Raw genomic sequence first — 19443 nt, forward strand, 5'->3', positions numbered from 1 at the left:
CAGAGAAAAGTTAAGAACATAAGAGTAAGAGCAGGAGTAGCCCATGTGGCTTTTCGAGTCTGTTCCACCATTCAAAACAATCGCGGCTAATTTTCGGCTTCAACTTCACTTTCCTGCCCGTTCCCCATATTCCTTGATTCTCGTGTGAGACCAAAAGTCTGTCTGTCTCAACTTTAAATGTATTCAGTGATGGAGCATCCACAATCCTCTGGGGTAGACAATTTCAAAGATTCACAACCCTTTTAGTGAAGAAATTTCTCCTCATCTCGGTTCTAAATGATCCGCCCCTTATCCTGAGACTTTCCCCTTGTATTCTAGATTCCCAGGCTGGGGAAACAATCTCTCTGCATCTACCCTGTCAAGCCCCTTCAAAATCGTGTAATTTTCAATGAAATCACCTCTCATTCTTCTAAACTCCAACTTACCCAGCCTCTCGTCCCAGGGACCATTGTAAAACTTCCACTGTTCTGCCTCCAATGAAAGTTTTAACTATTTCCTTTCAGAAACCAGGCATTTCTGGCCCTGTCCTGCATTCTCAGCAACTTACTTCATGTCACATTTTGTGGTAGAGTTTCTTCTGTTAGCTTTGCCCATTCCAGTGCTGTTTGGATTTCAGGATAAGTGTAACAGTAATGTGATATTTGTGCACTGTCATCCTGGTGCCTGGAGAAAGCATTTTGGTATCTAACACCTGGGAAACATGCTGTGGTTAGAGACCTAGCAATGATAATGGTGGTTCATCTCACAGCACTCTGCTTCTTTAAGGTTTAGCATCTGGAAATGGGTGTGACCAAGTATTTTGCCCTTGTTTCTTGTTAATAATGAACTAATCCAGTTTAAGACTGGCAAACTGCTATCTGAGTATGAATATCATTGAAACATACAAGACTCTGAAGGGATTGACAGAATAGATACAGTGCTATGAGGTTTCCCCTGGCTAGGGAATCTAGAAAGCAGGGGCACAGTCTCAGAACTAAGGGATAATCATTTAGGACTGAGATGAGGAGAAATTTCTTCACTCAAAGGGTTGTGAATCTTTGGAATTTGCTGCCCAGGAGGTTCTGGATGCTCCATTGTTGACTGGGCTGGGATAGATGGATTTTTGGTGTCTCAGTGAATCAGAGAATATGGGGAGCAGGGAAAAATGGCATTGAAGTCCAAGATCGGCCATGATCATATTGAATGGTGGAGCAGGCTTGACAGGTCGTATGCTGCTATTTCTTGTGCTCTTGTGACTATCACCAGAAACCAAATTTGGGCTTGCCTGCTCTATGCTGTTGCTTTTGAATCACCATTAAACATGTGAGACCCTGGCACTGGTTTTGAGAGCTGTAGGTATGGAGGTAGTTTCAGTTCAGTAAATCAGAACAGTACTTCCACATGGATGCACCTTGTTTGTGATTTGCAATAAAATTAAACCTGAGGTCCAGAAGGTAAACTTGTTAAAATTGAGACTGGCTTTTGTCAAGAAAACAAGAAATTGTAATATTTTTCTTCTGTTAATAACCCTTTCATATTTCCTATGTACTGAAAGACAGGCTGTTGGGGATTTGTAAATATGGCAATTGGCGAAAGACCCAGAAGGACTGCAACAGTCTAAAGCCAACAATGAGAAGTGGTTTTGATATGCTAATGAACCAAGAGGAACTTGGCTCCAGACCCACAGCAATGTGGTTGACTCTTAAATGCCCTCTGAAATGGCCTAGCAAGCCACTCAGTTGTAACAAACCACTACAAAGTTACAAAATAGGAATGAAACCAGTCGCACCACCCGCCATCGACCTAAGCACCGGAAACAACAAAGGCATTCGCAGCCCTGTCAACCCTTCAAAGTCCTCCTTACTAACATCTGGGGCTAGTGCCAAAATTGGGAGAGCTGTTTCACAGACTAGTCAAGCAACAGCCTGACATAGTCATCCTCACGGAATCATATCTTACAAAGTCCCAGACTCCTCCATCACCATCCCTGGGTATGTGTTGTCCCACTGGCAGGACAGACCCAGCAGAGGTGGCAGCACGGTAGTATACAGTCGGGAGGGAGTTGCCCTGGGAGTCCTCAACATCGACTTCAGATCCCATGAAGTCTCATGGCATCAGGTCAAACATGGGCAAGGAAACTCCTGCTGATTACCATGTATTGCCCTCCGTCAGCCGATGAATCAGTGCTCCTCCATGTTGAACATCACTTGGAGGAAGCACTGAGGGTGGCAAGGGTGCAGAATATCCTCTGGGTGGGGGACTTTAGTGTCCATCACCAAGGGTGGTTCACTATCACCACTACTGACCGAGCTGGCCAAGTCCTAAATGACATAGCTGCTGGACTAGGTCTGCGGTAGGTGGTGAGGGAACCAACAAGAGGGAAAAACGTATTTGACCTCATCCTCACCAACCAGCCTGCCACAGATGCATCTGTCCATGACAGTATCGGTAGGAGTGACCACCGCAGAGCCTTTGTGGAGACGAAGTCCCGCCTTCACATTGAGGATATCTTCTATCGTGTTCTGTGGCACTACCACTGTGCTAAATGGGATAGATTTCGAACAGATCTACCAACTCAAGACTGGGCATCCATGAGGCGTGGGGCCATCAGCAGCAGCAGAATTGTACTTGAACACAATCTGTAACCTCATGGCCTGGCAAATCGCCCACCCTTCCATTACTATCAAGCCATGGAATCAACCCTGGTTCAATGAAGAATGCAGGAGGGCATGCCAGGAGCAGCACCAGGCATACCTAAAAATGAGGTGTCAACCTGGTGAAGCTATAACAAAGGACTACTTGCATGCCAAACGGCATAAGCAGCAAGTGATAGACAGAGCTAAGCGATCCCACAACCAATTGATCAGATCTAAGGTCTGCAGTCCTGGCACATCCAGTCATGAATGGTGGTGGACAATTAAACAACTCAATGGAGGAGGCTCCACAAAAAGCCCCAACCTCAATGATGGAGGAGCCCAGCACAGCAGTGCAAAAGATAAGGCTGAAGCATTCGCAACAATCTTCAGCCAGAAGCACTGAGTGGATGATCCATCTCGGCCTCCCCCTGAGGTCCCCAGCATCACAGATGCCAGCCTTCGGCCAATTCGATTCACTCCGCGTGATATCAAGAAATGGCTGAAGGCGCTGGATACTGCAAAGGATATGGGCCCTGACAATATTCCAGCAATATTTGTGCACCAGAACTTGCCGCGCCCCTAACCAAGATGTTCCAGGACATCTACCCGGCTATGCGGAAAATTGCCCAGGTTTGTCCTGTGCATAAAATGCAGGACAAATCCAATCTGGCCAATTACCGCCCCATCTGTCTACTCTCGATCATCAGTAAAGTGATGGATGGGGTCATCAACAGTGCGATCAAGCAGCACTTGCTTAGCAATAACCTGCTCACTGATGCCCAGTTTGGGTTCCACCAGGGCCACTCAGCTCCTGACCTCATTACAGCCTTGGTTCCAACATGGACAGAAGAGCTGAGGTGAGAGTGACTGCCCTTGACATCAAGGCAGCATTTGACCAAGTGTGGCATCAAGGAGCCCTAGCAAAACTGGAGTCAATAGGAATCGGGGAAAACTCTCCACTGGTTGGAGTCATACCTAGCGCAAAGGAAGATGGTTGTGGTTGTTGGTGGTCAGTCATCTCAGCTCCAGGACTTCACTGCAGGAGTTCCTCAGGATAGTGTCCCAAGCCCAACCATCTTCAGCTGCTTCATCAATGACCTTCCTTCCATCATAAGGTCAGAAGTGGGGATGTTCGCTGATGATCGCACAACGTTCAGTACCATTTGCAACTCCTCAGATACTGAAGCAGTCCATGTCCAAATGCAGCAAGGCCTGGACAATATCCAGGCTTGGGCTGACAACTGGCATGTAACATTCGCGCCACACAAGTGTCAAGCAATGACCATCTCTATCAAGAGAGAATCCAACCATCATCAAGGGCTCCTTGATGCCACACTTGGTCAAATGCTGCCTTGATGTCAAGGGCAGTCACTCTCACCTCATCTGTCCATGTTTGAACCATCACTGAATCCCCCACTATCAACATCCTGGGAGTTAGCATTAACCAGAAATGGAACTGGACTAGCCATATAAATACGGTGGCTACAAGAGTAAGCCAGAGGCTAGGAATCGTGCGATGAGTAACTCACCACCTGACTCCCCAAAGCCTGACCACCATCTACAAGGCACAAGTCAGGAGTGTAATGGAATACTCCCCACTTGCCTGGATGAGTGCAGCTCCCACAACACTCAAGAAACTGGACATCGTCCAGGACAAAGCAGTCCGCTTGATTGGCACCCCATCCACAAACATTCACTCCCTCCACCGCCGACGCACAGTAGCAGCAGGGTGTACCATCTACAAGATGCACTGCAGGAATTCACCAAGGCTCCTTAGACAGCACCTTGCAAACCCACGATCACTGCCACCTAGTAGGACAAGGGCAGCAGATAGATGGGAACACCACCACCTGGAAGCTCCCCTCCAAGTCACTCACCATCCTGACTTGGAAATATATCGTCATTCCTTCACTGTCACTGGGCCAAAATCCTGTGGGTGTACCTACACCACATGGACTGCAGTGGTTCAAGAAGGCAGCTTACCACCACCTTCTCAAGGGCAACTAGGGATGGGCAATGAATGCTGGCCCAGCCAGCAAAGCCCACATCCCACGAATGAATAAAAAAAAACTTCAGAGTCATACATAAAACAATAACAGGAGTAAGTTTGAATTGAGTTGTTTTAGTTCAAAGGGGGATATATGCAGGTTGTAAAAAGGTGCAAGTAAATAAGCTAAAGATAGGGTAAGTTTCCATTTTTTAAAACCTTTGAGCTAAAGTAGAGTCTAATAAGTCTAGGAAGAAAGCATTTCTAAAGAGACTGGTTGAGACAATAGAGAGATCAAAGGGAAGGAACTCATTTAAGGAAATACTGAGGCCTATGTGAGGGGTGTAGCTGTTTAGATCTCCCAGAAGACAGCAGGATAGCTGGTCAGATCTCCCAGAAGACAGTGTGAACAAGGCCAGACCGGGAGAACCAGTTGCTGTCAGCCTCAAAGGACACCCCAAGTTTAAAAAAAAGCACTGTGTGGTAAAAATTACTGGAACTCTATAGGTTTTGAAATCTATAAGGATAGCTGCTGAACAGAAAAGGGGACAGTCAGTTCTGAGGGTAGTTCAGATCTTGTGGAACTGTTTTAAAGTAATGTTCTTGCGTTTAGGTGTAATTGTGTTTTTCTCTATTTTCTATCAATTAACGTTTACTCTACTATAAAATCATCACAAGTAGCCAGGGACATAACTTCCTGTTTTCAGAGCCTCTCTTCATACTATACAAATTGCAAAATCTGTTTTGCCAGCTGCTTCAAGTTTCTGTCTGGGATTTTGGCAGCTCGGCAATTACCATCAGCCATGCCACAACGCTTTTGATTTAGATTTTAAATGGGATTCCAATTAAAGCATTTTTTATACTGTAAACTTGATGTAATTGGCCTAATGAATGTACATTAATTCTATTTTTCATTTCAGCCGTTACGTGAAACTTTGCAAGGAAATGTATGAAGGTCATAGTTCTGGAAGTCAGAGCACAGACAATGGTTTGTCCAGTGAGCTAAATGGTATTAATGATGAAGGTACTGGTATTCTATTATATTAACTTAGATATATTTTATGACAAGCAGGATATATCAATTTAAAAACAAAAGCAGCAGATATATAGTTTGTTGAACTGGCATAGTGAAATTTGCTTTCATAGTTTACTGTGTCTTCCTGTGATAATCGTATCCATTGACTGGGAGGGAATAAGAATTACTGCATGAGCGGTTTGGTTTCCTTGTCTCTTCCTGCTATTCTTTTCTACTGCAGCTAAAGTTAGATACCCTGGTGAAGTATATTTTTACCAGTGTGCAGGCAGAATCCTTTCATCCTAAACATTTTTCTTAAATGTTTGAGTCTATTGTGAGAAATTTTACTCAGCGAATGGGCTATGACATGGATAGGGAAATTATAGTGTAAGAAGCAATATAAATGCAAGCCTGTCTTCTTTCTACAAAGGTTTGTTGCAAGTCACTGTCCAGTTGACTTGAAGTCTGTTCTGCATCCTTCCCTCCTGCCTGTAAAACAACCATTCACCCCTACTGTGTTTCCTATCACTGAGCCAACTTTCCATCCGTGCTGCCACTGTCCCTTTTATTCGATTGGCTTTGACTTTGCTGACGAGCCTATTACATGGAATTTTAGCAAATGCCTTTTGGATGTCCTTAGATACCACATCAGCCGCATAACCCTCATTAAACCTGTCTGTTACCTCACCAAAAAAACTAAATAGAGTTAATTAAATACAATTTGCCTTTAACAAATCCATGTTGGCTTTCCTTAATTAATCCACATTTGTCCAGTTGACTTTAACTTTGTCCCAGATTATTGCTTTTAAAAGCTTTCCCAACCAAAGTTAAACTGACTGGTCTCTATTACAGGGCTTTCGCTTGAACCTTTTTTTTGAACAAGGGTATAACATTTGCAATTCTCCAATCCTCTGCCACCACCTCTGTATGTAAGGAGGATTAAAAGATTATGTCCAATTCTTCTGCAATTCCCTCCCTTGCTTCGCTCAATATCTTAAGATGCGTCTCATCCGGTCCTGGTGGCTTTTCAACTTCTAAGTACAGCCAGTCTCTCTTAGCCTCTTTATCAATTTTTAGCCCATCCAGCATTTCAACTACATCCTCTCACTTTGACTTTGGTAGAATCTTTCTTGGTAAAGACAAATGCAAAGTATTCATTCAGTACCTCAGCCATGCCTTCTGCCTTGTTGCGTAAATTTTGGTCCCTAATCAGCCCTCCCTTCCTCTTGCTACTCTTTTACTATTTATATGCCTATAGAAGACTTTTGGATTCCCTTTCATGTTAGCTGCCAGTTTCTTCTCATACTTTTCATCTCTATTATTACTTTTTTCTCTGTCCCCTGAACTAACTTTATTCAGCCTGGCTCTCACATATATCATAAACCTGACATCTGTCACATGCGCCTTTTTTTTTGCTTCATCTTTCTCTCTCCTTTGTCAGCCAGAGAGCTCTGGCTTTGTTTGACCTATCTTTCCCCCTCATGGGAATGTACCTCTTTAAAGACACTTCCACTACAGTTTTGCCTGCCTGTGAGACTAAAAGCTAATGATTCTTTGATTAAACATTTGGTTGTGACGATTATATTGAAGCTTTAAAGGACAGATATTTTTAGGTGGCACAGTAATGCTTTGAAACTTCGTTAGCAACTGAATTTTGTGAATTTGTTTCTTTTAAGACTTCTGATTACTTCCATCTGTTAATTTTTGTGTTCTACATTCTTTAGTTGAGGAGGAGATGGATCTTCAAAATGTAGTGGGAGATAATGAGGAAAATAGTTCTGAACCCGAAAACAGCCAGTCTGACGGTTCTGCAGCTGATGAGAATGATAAGATGGAAAATGGGCCCATCAAGCGCACTGCCAAAGAGAATAAACAGAACTGTAAAAAGAAACTCTTCAGCTTCAGTATGGTGAATGCCTATGGCACTTCAGATTTCAGCTCTATTACAGAAGATGGGGCGTTTCTCAAGTTAAACTGTAAGCCACACAAAGTTTAAGACAATGCTGAACTAAAAATATGAAGTCCATGGAACAAAAAAGATTGTTTCAGTCTCTTCCCACAGATCATACACAATTACACCTATCAGAACTTGCCGCAACTTATTAATTTCCTGAAGGAGACGCACCTAAGTTTAAACCATTAAGACATGATGTAAAACATCAATCAATGGCTTTATATACATTATTTTATCAAGGAGTTTCTGAAAATCCAAGTAAATTACATCCAGTGGATAGATCTTGTTACCACCTCAGGATATTCACTAGATTTGTTCAGAATAATCTTTCACTTTCGCCAACTATCTTATCACTGCGTTGTTTATTTTCAAAAATGGAGTCATGCTGTGAAACTTGCTTGATGATATTTATAGATGCATATTCTTGGTGAAAGGAGAATTACTACACTGTAGTTTACAATTTAGTACATTCTAAAGCTTGCTATTTTCTCTTGTTCCACACTCCCCCTCACCCCCATTTCCTCCCCCACCCCCCATCGCATTCTAGTGTTTTTTTAAAATTCCAGGATGTAAATTTGGCCTGGAAATTAGAGTAGCTAAAAGTTACAAGTAGGTGCAACTTAGTTGTGAGAAAATTTGGTACATTTAAAATGAGTCATTAGATTTTGTACAGATAATCTTTTCCATTTTATAAACCTCTGACTCATTTTGCCTGTACTTGGTTATGTTAAAATTTGGTGCCAAAGTTGCAGATGTGATTGCAATCTGCCACTCAATTGCTGGGTATAGGTCATAAGTGTGATGCCTGTGACTTATTATATGTGACCATAAGCACAAGTCTAGTCAAAACTGGCTTGACATTTCAATTAATTTTGCTGATTTTTCACTCTGAGACTCATATGGCAATATTTGTTTCTCTCCAGCACATTCCACAGTTGCTATAGACTGGGATTCTGAGATCAAAAAGACATATTATGATGATCAAGAAGCTGAGGTACATGGATTTTCTTTGGAACCTTTTAACCACCATAACAACATATTGCATTTAATTTAGCTGACTGCAAGAGGGAGAGGTAAATGAGGAGAAAACCTAGTGTGGGGAAAAGAGGCTGAAGATACAGTGAATGATAGTCTATTCTCTAACTAAGGCCTTTGAAGGAAAAGAGCACGCTAACCGAGCAGTACTTTTGGTAAATAATTTAGAGCATAGGGGTATAGTGACAAATAAATGTAGCACTGCAGCACACTTTTAAGTGAATATCAACACATGTATTAGTTAGTGTAGCATTAGCAAGCGCTTCTCCTCCATTTTACTTCCAAGCATTGCATGTGTAAAAGTTCAATGGAAGTACTTGTAGGATTAAATTATTTCTTCGTACTTAAAACTTTACTTTTAAATCATCTCATGAACAATACTGTGATTTGACTAAATTTAAGCAGTGTCAATGAACCTGTGTGCATAATAACCTCCATTATTCAGACCAAGAGATTTGTTTCTAAAAGGATCTTATTTTTTCACATATAGGCATACAGAGAACACTCATTGTTAAAACTCAAACATTTATTTAAATTGTGCTGCAGTAAATATTCTAGTAAACTGGACCACCAATGATTAGTTCAAAATTAATCAATGAAATGGAGCCTGTAATCTCAGCCATGAAGGCCACAAAATTAATGGTATTTGCATTTGAAAAAGAGCTCACGTCTTCTATAACTTGACGTCACCACCCGCTGATTTTATCTTCACCCACAGTGAAAATACTGAATTGTTTGTTACTAATTCACATTATCTAACATTCTGCAATAATATGAACCAAAACTCTGTGGGCTATCTATTGGACAATTATCCAGCTAAGATATATTGTCAACTTGAATATTGTAAAAATGTTTCTGGTGCAAAATCAAAGAATGTTTCTGTTGCAAAGGAATATCCAGTCAATCTTAAGGCATCATAAGTATTTGTGGTGCTCCATAGGTTTGAGTGCAAAATATTTAATGGTGATCAGTCAAGGAAATTAATTCTTCTTCCCTGCTTAATTTCTTAACTTGCGGATTTTTACAGGGAGGAAAACTACATTAGAAGTTTTTTTGAGTCTGGTGGCATATATCTCACAGCTGTCAATTAGCTACTCAAAAAACTGATTGGTAGCCTTTCCCTTCCTGTTGCTGAGGAGCAGCAGGAGATTGATTCTCTGATCCTGTCCTATTCGTAGCCTTTAAATGACAATTTGTATACAACTAAAATAAATAAGGAAATTGTTTTGGATTTTATATATAAAACAGACAACCACATGCATTGATACTGTGAGTTGTGAAATATTCCTCGGTTCTGTCAGAAAATAAAGAATGACAAACCAGCTTTTATCTACAGTAAAATCAGGGCCGTAACTTCTGAGCTCTCCAGTATCGGATTGGGGTGGTACCCCAAAGTGCGCTGGGGAATCCCTCTCAGAACTTCACTAGTAAGCATTTGCACGGCAATTGACCAGAAGTGCACACTTTCTCTGGGCAATTGCGCTGTGCTAGGAACCATCTGAAAATGCGATTTAAAGCACAAACTTCAGATGGTTCTGACAGGGTCACACCAATAGTTACCCAGAAAAAGAATTAAAAGCTCTTCTAACTTCTGGATAACAATTGTAAAGACCCAAACTGACACCCCCCCACCCCACAACAGGACTACCCCTGACCCCTCCCGGGGGATTCTCCCCACCCCTGATTAACCGCCCACTCACAGTATATCCCCCCACCATGAGGTTGCCGCACCAGACTCCTCAACTGACCTGACCCCCCACTGCCCGCAGGCCTCACTCTCACTCTCCGACCCGATCGGACCCCCATGTCCAACCCGCTCCCCCCCCAACTGCATATCCAACCACCCCAAATGTCCAACCCCCGCCACAATCTCCAGAATGTCTGACTCCCTCCACCCCCTCCTGATGTACGAAACCATCCCCTCATCCTCACCCGACCTCCGAATATCCCACCCCCTAAATCCTACCCAATAACCTTCTCCCTGGCCTGTCAATTTCAATTGGACCTTTTAAACATACCTGCTTTGCGGCAGCTAGTGCTGTAAAAAAGTCAATTCAACAGTGCTGGACTGTGATGCTGAGCTTCAGAGACAACTGGGCTGCCTGGATCTCGCCCGGCCTGTGTTGGAAGGTTGGGCAAGACAGGTACAGAAGAAATTTGCCACTCCAAGGAAGTTATGGCCCACAATTATCTGGCATGCGCTAGGAATGGGTTAATCAAAAATGCCAGTTACTGTAGAGTTACATTTACCAATGGAATACAGCGCAATGCTTGTAGCATGATCTAATATGTAAGTAATCTTCAACAGTACATTAAAACATAAAGTATAAAATAATTCAGTACACAGGTACAGGTTTTGGATAACTTCAGAATTACTTCCAGTTGATAAAGTGACTATTTGTATTAGGTGAATATCAGAAATTCTGGTTCATTGTGAATTCCAGTTGGTAGAGTGCCTGCTGTCTCAAAGTTTACTGGAGTATTTTTCACACCATGAGGTGTCCCATGGTGTGTTAGACCCAATTAATTATTGGTGAAATGCAGACACTGCTGTTTTATAGTTGAATATGGCAGCTAATTTGCATGCAGCAAGGTCTGATTTTGAGGCTTAAAATCCAATATTTGCATCACCTAATTTTTTTAATTTTAAAGAAACATGATGAAAGGCTGAGACCCAGAGTGCAAGTCACCCAAATGTTTAAGATATTAGAGAACATAGAAGGTACTGATTACTTTGTCTTCTCTTCTAAGATCATCGACATTTGTGGTGAACTGCAGTATGGGCCTCAACCTTTCATCATGGTTTTTTAATTTTGAAAAAATAGTTGCTTAGTGAAGGTCAGGCTCTTAAATGAAGGTTAATTACTGGTTGAATTGGTAATATGATCAGATTGACAATCTACAGCTATTGGCTGGAATGATTCCCGTAAGAGGTAGTTGGGAAAACTTCAAAATAAGTAGAGATAAATAATATTTGGGAGTAATTTAGTGGTGTAATCTAATAGAATAAACGTCTTAACTGTTCAAGATTTACTTTCCTAATTTAATATGATCTAATTTCTTTGTGATATTGTTGGTGTTCGCCTAGGAAATAAATTTGGACTAAAGAATTTTATAAGGATAGCACCATTGGAAACTATGTTGTGAAATGAGAATAATTTGCCACTTCTTGTCACTTCTACAGGCATATGAAAAACATGAAAGTATGTCACAGCCTCAGAAGAAGAGAAGCTCAGTTGCATTGAGAGAGTGTATAGACTTGTTTACAACAATGGAAACCTTGGGAGAGCATGATCTTTGGTTAGTACACAATACAGCTGATTCCCCCCCCCGCCCCACTCATTTATTTTTAGTCTTTCCCACTGTTTTCCTAGGAGTTCTGTGACCTTTCCGCTGCTGTTAGAGTGGGGTGGTTCAAATCTGAGTTGAAGTGCAGCTTGTAATCAGCTGAGGGAGCAAGATTTTGTAGCTTGGCAGAAAGGCAGTTTCAAATAAGTACAGCAGAGTGACTTCAACCTATCACCCAATGAACAATCAGTGGCATACGAGACCATCATAATTAATTTAATCCATATGCAAGCTGTCATATGGATGCAAGTTTACAGTATACTGAAAGCTTTAATGCATTTATGCATCTTGGGGAAGGTTTATTGTTTTTCACATAAAAAATTTAAGATAACTGCATTACGTAACTTGTTAAAAAATTAACTTGGTTTTACTAGCCTTTTGCTGTTGTCATTTTTCTGCTCATCAAGGTGAGGGATGTTGGTGCAAGGGAATGGTATATTTCCCATCTCTGCCAGCTAGTGCCCCACATCAGGTATAGAGCAAACAGATTGAGGAAAGCTTATTCTGTTCTGACCCACCTTGCCTCAGCCCCAATCTCTGAAGAGCACCTTCTCTTACATCAGTGTAACTTACTTTTGTTTAATTTTGCAAATCTGCCACCCACCCAGTAGTCCTCGCATGAGTTTGCCAATTAGGAACTTGCTCAAGACTGCCGAAACTCACTTCGTAGAGGAAGGACCCTTGCAACCAATAGATGAAAAAGACTTCCATCCTATCAGATAAAAGCAAAATACTGCGGATGCTGGAAATCTGAAATAAAAATAGAAAATGCTGGAAAAAGTCAGCAAGTCTGACGGCATCTGTGGAGAGAGAAACAGAGTTAACGTTTCAAGTCCATATGACTCTCCTTCAGAGCTAAAGAGGAGTAGAAATGTGATATTTATACTGTTTAAGGGGATGGAGTGGGTGAAGCTGGATAGAAGGTCAGCAATAGGTGGGGGCTAAGGAGAGATTGACAAAGCTGTCATGGACACAAGACAAAGAGAGTATTAATGGTAGTGGTAAGGGCGAAAGGAGGTGCTGATAATGGCATAAAGGTAAGAAAGCAGAATGTGTGAATAGCAGAACAAGGGTCAGCACCCTGTGAAAGAACAACATGAACAAGTTCTGGGGGTGGGGTGGGGAGAGGGGCCGATGGTTGGGGAAAAGGGATAGAAAAAGGGTTAAAGGGGATAAAACAATAAATAAAAATAACTGAATAAAAAATAAAAATAATTTTAAAAGAGGGATTAAAAAAGGGGTGAAGATAGAGTAGAGAGTTAATGGCCTGAAGTTGAACTCAATGTTAAGTCTGGAAGGCTGTAAAGTGCCTAATTGAAAGATGAGGTACTGTTCCTCCAGTTTTTGTTGGGCTTCATTGGAATTTTGCAGCAGGCCAAGGACGGACATGTGGGCATGAGAGCAGGATGGTGTGTTGAAATGACAAGCGACAGGAAGGTCTGGGTCATGCTTACAGACAGACCAAAGGCGTTCCGCATAACAGTCATCCAGTCTGCGTTTGGCCTCCCCGATGCAGAGGAAACTGCGTTGGGAGCAGCGAATGCAGTAGACCAAATTGAAGGAAGTGCAAGTGAAGCACTGCTTCATCTGAAAGGAGTATTTGGGCCCTTGAACAGTGAGGAGGTAAAGGGGCAGGTGTTGCATCTTCTGCGATTGCATGGGAAGGTACCGAGGGAAGGGGAAGGGGTGATGGAGGAGTAGACCAGGGTGTCCTGGAGGGAACAGTACCTACGGAATACTGACAAGGCAGGTGAGGGGAAGATGTATTTGGTGGTGGCATCATGCTGGAGTTGGCGGAAATGCCGGAGGGTGATCATTTAAATGCAGAGGCTGGTGGGGTGAAAAGTGAGGCCAAGGGGGAATCCTATCATGGTTCTGGAAGGGAGGGGAAGGTGTGAGGGTAGAGGCGCAGGAGATGGGTCAGACACAGTTGAGGGCTCTGTCAACCAAATTGGGTGTGAAAACTCGGTTAAGGAAGAAGGAAAACATGTCAGAAGCGCCATTTTGGAAGGTGGCATTGTCGGAACAGATGCGACGAAGCGAAGGAACTGAGAGAATGGGATGGAGTCCTTACAGGAAGCATCCCATCAGTCTGGGCTAAATTAGACTCCTGGCCCCAGAGATGAAAAGCCAGTATGCCAATCACTGTTTTCTGGGTCTTTAAATACCTATATCTTTTTTATCTTGTTTGTTTAAAGCAGAAGAAACAGTCCTTCTAAATAGTACAAATAGAAACTTTCAAAAGTAATGCCTTTGGCAGCATTCCATGTATTCAGCTTCAGTACAACCATTTTAGAAATGTAGAGAATATATTGTAAATGCAGAACTTTGTAAAAAAGTTCATAAAAATGCAATTTTGAAATGAGAGAATTTCTAAGAAACTAAGGAAAGTTACTGTCTTCTGATTCAAGATGTTGAAAGTTCAAAACCTAATTTTGGTTGGCGTTTGAACTGGTTATTTTTGTGGGAAGCAGGGGAGCTTGAGTAAACTAAAAAAAAATAAAACTAATAGCAATGTAGTTCTAGTATTTAATTTATACAGACATTGACTGTTGGCAACCTGCTATGATGTCTTAATCAGAGAACAATTTTATCAAGGCAGTCATTTGTTGTGGAAACACTAACACACAGTTCAGGGTAGTGGGGATTCTAGAGTGTCTTGGTCAGATATTTTGAGTTAGATTGATAGATTCCCCTGCTAGCAAAAGGCAGTCATTTAGGACATCATTCAGTTGTTATTGTGCAAGGTCGTTCTCTTCATCTACCAATGGGAGATGTCCTACTGTGTGTCTGAGATAGTTACTTAATGCTCAGCATTTCATTTCCACAATTGTTTAAATGTGGAATTATGGAAAGCTGGCATTGTTCACCTCAGTTGAGTTTCATTAATTATCATCAGAGTTATTGAATTTTTGGCAGAAATTATTTTTTTCTCTCTCCAAGGGATGAGAATCCTGCAATGTCCAACTTTCCATGCAAGCTTCAGAGACTGTCAAAAATCAAAACATATTACTCTCTTGGCTGGAAATAAAAGAATGTTTGGACATTGGTTAATGCCTGTAGTTTCCCATAGAAAAAAATGTATTACATGAAAAAAAAACCCTCCTCACAAAAGGAAACCCAAAAAGTAAATTAATGAGCCATTGCTGGAGAAAATTGTATTTGAAGTTGTTTGTCTGCACTTCAGCTGGCGAATAAAGGCAGCAAAAAAAACTACTCTTTAGCACAGGAGGAGTTGCGGGGAGGATGGTGAAAGAGAATTTTACTGTACTGAAGTCATCAAACTACAAACAAGTTCTTATGATGGATTTGCTAGTCCAAGCACCAAATGTGGAATGGCAGTGTATCCCAGTTAGTGCTAAGTTAACTGGTTGCAGTCAGGACAGTAGTAAGGAACAATTAGCAGTTCCCTAGGTCAACAAGGGTAAAATTGCTCTACATTCATGTTCCAGATCACTACCCAGTGACTCTTGGTAGAAGGGCATTTGTGAGAATTTGGGCGAGTACAGGATTGAGCTTGAATGCAGTGCCTCCAAGGATAAAATAGATACTTGATAGACACTATTTGTACAGTAATGGAAATATCTCAGCAAGGGGTCCACATCATCAGGAGAGGAGCACTGAAGGACAAAAAAAAAAGGGGGAAGGGAGGCAAAAAAATTCAGTTAAATTTAATGTAATATCTAGTAATCAGTTTTCATTTCAAATTAAATGTATCTTTCCAGAAATTATATGTTAGTATCTTGTTTCCACAGGTACTGCCCCACTTGTAAAAAGCACCAGCAAGCCACTAAGAAGTTTGACTTGTGGTCACTACCAAAGATCCTCGTGGTACATCTGAAGCGTTTCTCATATAATAGATATTGGAGAGATAAACTTGACACTTTAGTGGAGTTTCCTATAAGGTGAGACATTGACTGATTATTGGTTGGTCTGTTCTATGGTGTACTGGAGCATTTATTTTAATTTACTGTGTTTTTACAACAAAAATAATTAAAATTGCTGTACTGAGAACCTGGGCCACATGTTTTCCACACCAATGTATGATGCATAGGAGTATCAGGTTGTGGGTTCTCACGTATAATCATTAACAATCACCTGTATACTTCCTGATCTATTAATATGGAATGGTATTGAACTAAAAATGATTAACAGGAGGAAACTGATTTTTGGAGAGCCTTCTGTTTAATGGAATAGCCTCGTTGGTGCATTTACCTTTGGAGCTGCTGCTTGATACTTACCTGATCTCTCCCCCGTCAGCAGAATATGTTTTTTAATAGCCATCATTTTAGCCTGTTTGAGCAGGCCACTAATGCAGCTTCCTATTTTCTGGCATGTATACACACACGTGTTCATCATTGGGAATTAAAAAAGTATTGCAGAAATGGAACAGATTCCATTACATTTACTGCCCCTTGGTCTAGTTTTGCAACATAAACTCAAGATGAAACTTGAATATTAAATTAAAAAGAACAGGCCTAGTTCCAATTTATATATGTGTGTCTATGTGTATGCTTTTACTTGGTTTAAACAAGGCACCCAGGGCTTCCTCTTACCATCACCCTACCAAATCCTGCTTTCCCTGGTGTTGTAGTTACTTTACTGGCTTACCACCTCAGGCCTTGTACTAGCCCCCATTACCTTCTGCAGTTTCCCTACTTATCTGCACCCCTCACCACTTCCATGGTCACTTTCCTCATAGCAATGGGTCTTTGTAATGACTAAGCCAGTTATACAGTTTTGAACTGCTTAGGTTGATGTGATCTCGCTACACTATATCAATATATAGTATTTATATAGTACTAACTGTTATAACTAAAATAATAAGCTTAAAAGGCTCTTTAAGTTAAAGCTAATCTCTCTGAATTTATTACTTCATGGTACCCACTAACTCCTTTATTTGTCTACCCACTGTTCCATTAATTTGTTGATTCACTATTACCCCATTTTATTGACTTGGTCTTCTGGTGTTTACTACATCCTCTTTAAATATTTGGCATGCCTGCTCATCCAATGCTTCATAGATTTGTTGCTGTGCCAACACTCAATTAATATTATGCATTTGTAAATTAATAACTCTTTTCATTTTGGTGTCCCCTCTCTAAATTAATTGATTCAGAAATATCTAATACTCTCTCATTTCACTGGGCCTCAGTAGCCTTGTATGTGGTATTTGTTCCTTTCACTGTGTTAGGGTTGAATTTTCCTATTGTGGATATAGAGTATAAAGCAAAACCACTAGTTCACTTTCTAATTTAAGTTCTTCAGGTAATTCGGTTAATTTTCAATATCCATTTTAGTGGCAGCTTCTGTTTTTGGTTGGATTATCATTAAATCCTTAGGGAACATAAAAATTAAACTTCAAGATTGTACAGTTTTTGACTCAGTTTGCATTATAATGTTGTTTCAAAATGCTCCGTTGTTGATCTATCATCCTGTTTGCTAACTTTTCTGCCTATTCAATTTTTGCCAGATCCCTTATCTCACTGAAATAGAATGAGGTTATTGAGGTATGAGTATCAGTTAGTTTGCTTCAAGGTCTCTGTTTTGCAAAAGGGGGTTGTCAGTTAGCCCTGGTGAAGTACTATAGTTGTAGCAATTGCATGGGTCCAGTGAAGAAATGCATTGGTGAGTCTTTTTAAATGCATATTCTATATTCTTTGAAACATTAATGTTAAATAGTTTTTTTTTAATGGGCCTGTAGGGATTTGAACATGACTGAGTTTGTCTACAACCCCAAAGCCGGCCCTTGTATCTATGACCTTGTTGCAGTAACTAACCACTATGGAGGAATGGGAGGAGGCCATTGTAAGTAACTTACATTTACATTTTATTTACTGAAACTTGAAGGACGTTAACAACTAATTATTTGTGAATGTACAGCTATAACTTGGTATGTCTTTCTGCCAACAGATACTGCATATGCTAAAAATAAAATTGATGGACAATGGTATTACTTTGATGACAGTAGTGTATCAGGAGCGTCAGAAGATCAGATTGTAGTAAGTTACATTAACTACAGTATGGAAAATATTATGGTTGTATTTGGGAATTTCTCATTTATAAATGAATAAAATTAATTAAATGTTTGCATACAACAACGGTATGTCCAGTTCCACAATCTGGGGGCAAACCAATCTGACAGGTGTAGAGAGTCTGTTTTGCATATGGGATTATCATATACTCTGAAATTTCTTTCCTAAACTCGTGTTAACACATATTCCCCCACATTCAGAATACCAATATCGTCTAGTCCCCTTCCTCCTTCTGACCAGTATCTGTGAAACGCCTTAGATTGTTTTGATTTTTAAAAATTGTTCTCTGGGTGTAGATGATGCTGGCACGGTCACATTTAGTGTCCATCACTAGCTGATACATTACATACACTATAAATTCACCTTGTCATTGTTGCTGCCAATGTGTCCTGCATAAATAGTGCTATCAGCAGCAGCGTGACTTTTTCTCTTTAAAGGGTTTTCACTCCTAAGTTTCAGCAAGAGCACATTGGGGAGGTGGTGGTGTAGTCCAGAGACCCGGGGTAATGCTTGGGGACCAGGGTTCAAATCCCACCGCAACAGATGGCGGAATTTGAATTCAATAAAAATCTGGAATTAAAAGCCTAATAATGACCATGAAACCATTGTTGACTATTGTAAGAACCATCTGGTTTACTAATGTCCTATAGGGGAAGGACATTAGCCCTACATGTGACCTAACTTGTGACTCCAATGTGACTCTTAAATGCCCTCTGAAATGGCCTAGCAAGCCACTCGGTTGTATCAAATTGCTAGAGGGTCTATAAGGAATGAAACCAGATGGACCACCTGGCATCAACTTAGGCACCAAAAATGACAACAGCAAACTCAGCCCTGTTGACCCTGCAGAGTCTTCCTTACAAACATCTGGGGCTTTTGAGCCAAAATTAGGAGAGCTGTCTCACAGACTAGTCAAGCAGCAGCCTCACAGACAATGTCCCAGACACCCCCATCACCATCCCAGCAGAGGTATACAGCCAGGTGGGAGGTGCCCTGGGAATCCTCAGCATCGACTCTGAGGGCAGCAAGGGTGCAGAAGATACTATGGATGGGGTCTTCATTGTCCATCACCAAAAGTGGCCTGGTAGCACCTCTACTGACTGTGCTGGCTGAATCCAAAGGATGTAGTTGCTAAACTGGGTCTATGGCAGGTGATGAGGGAACCAATAAGAGGGAAAAACATACTTGACCTCATCCTTATTTAATCTGCCTGCCAGAGATACATCTGTCCATGACAGTATTGGTAGGAGTGACCACTCCACAATCCTTGCAGGGACAATGTCCCGTCTTCACATTGAAGATACCCTCCATCGTATTGTGTAACACTACCAACATGCTAAATGAGATTGATTTCAAACAGATCTAGTAACTCAAGACTGGACAACCATGAGGCGCTGTGGGCCATCAGCAGCAGAATTGTACTTGACCACAATCTGTAGCCTCATGGCCTGGCA

The 19443-nt window shown here is 41.3% G+C and overlaps 1 protein-coding gene across 2 annotated transcripts in view; it reads left to right on the top strand.

The window, feature by feature from the left end:
- Positions 1-19443, top strand: part of usp4 (ubiquitin specific peptidase 4 (proto-oncogene)) — an 83725-nt gene that overhangs the window by 55093 nt on the left and 9189 nt on the right. For both annotated transcript variants that reach the window (XM_078543174.1, XM_078543175.1), the window contains 7 exons: positions 5523-5626; positions 7342-7593; positions 8495-8565; positions 11791-11906; positions 15710-15859; positions 17659-17762; positions 17868-17956. In XM_078543174.1, the coding sequence (XP_078399300.1) occupies positions 5523-5626; positions 7342-7593; positions 8495-8565; positions 11791-11906; positions 15710-15859; positions 17659-17762; positions 17868-17956 (886 nt within the window). The remainder of the gene's footprint in view (positions 1-5522; positions 5627-7341; positions 7594-8494; positions 8566-11790; positions 11907-15709; positions 15860-17658; positions 17763-17867; positions 17957-19443) is intronic.

Source organism: Cetorhinus maximus, chromosome 6 (assembly GCF_964194155.1).
Source record: "Cetorhinus maximus chromosome 6, sCetMax3.hap1.1, whole genome shotgun sequence".
In the NCBI taxonomy this organism is placed as follows: domain Eukaryota; kingdom Metazoa; phylum Chordata; class Chondrichthyes; order Lamniformes; family Cetorhinidae; genus Cetorhinus; species Cetorhinus maximus.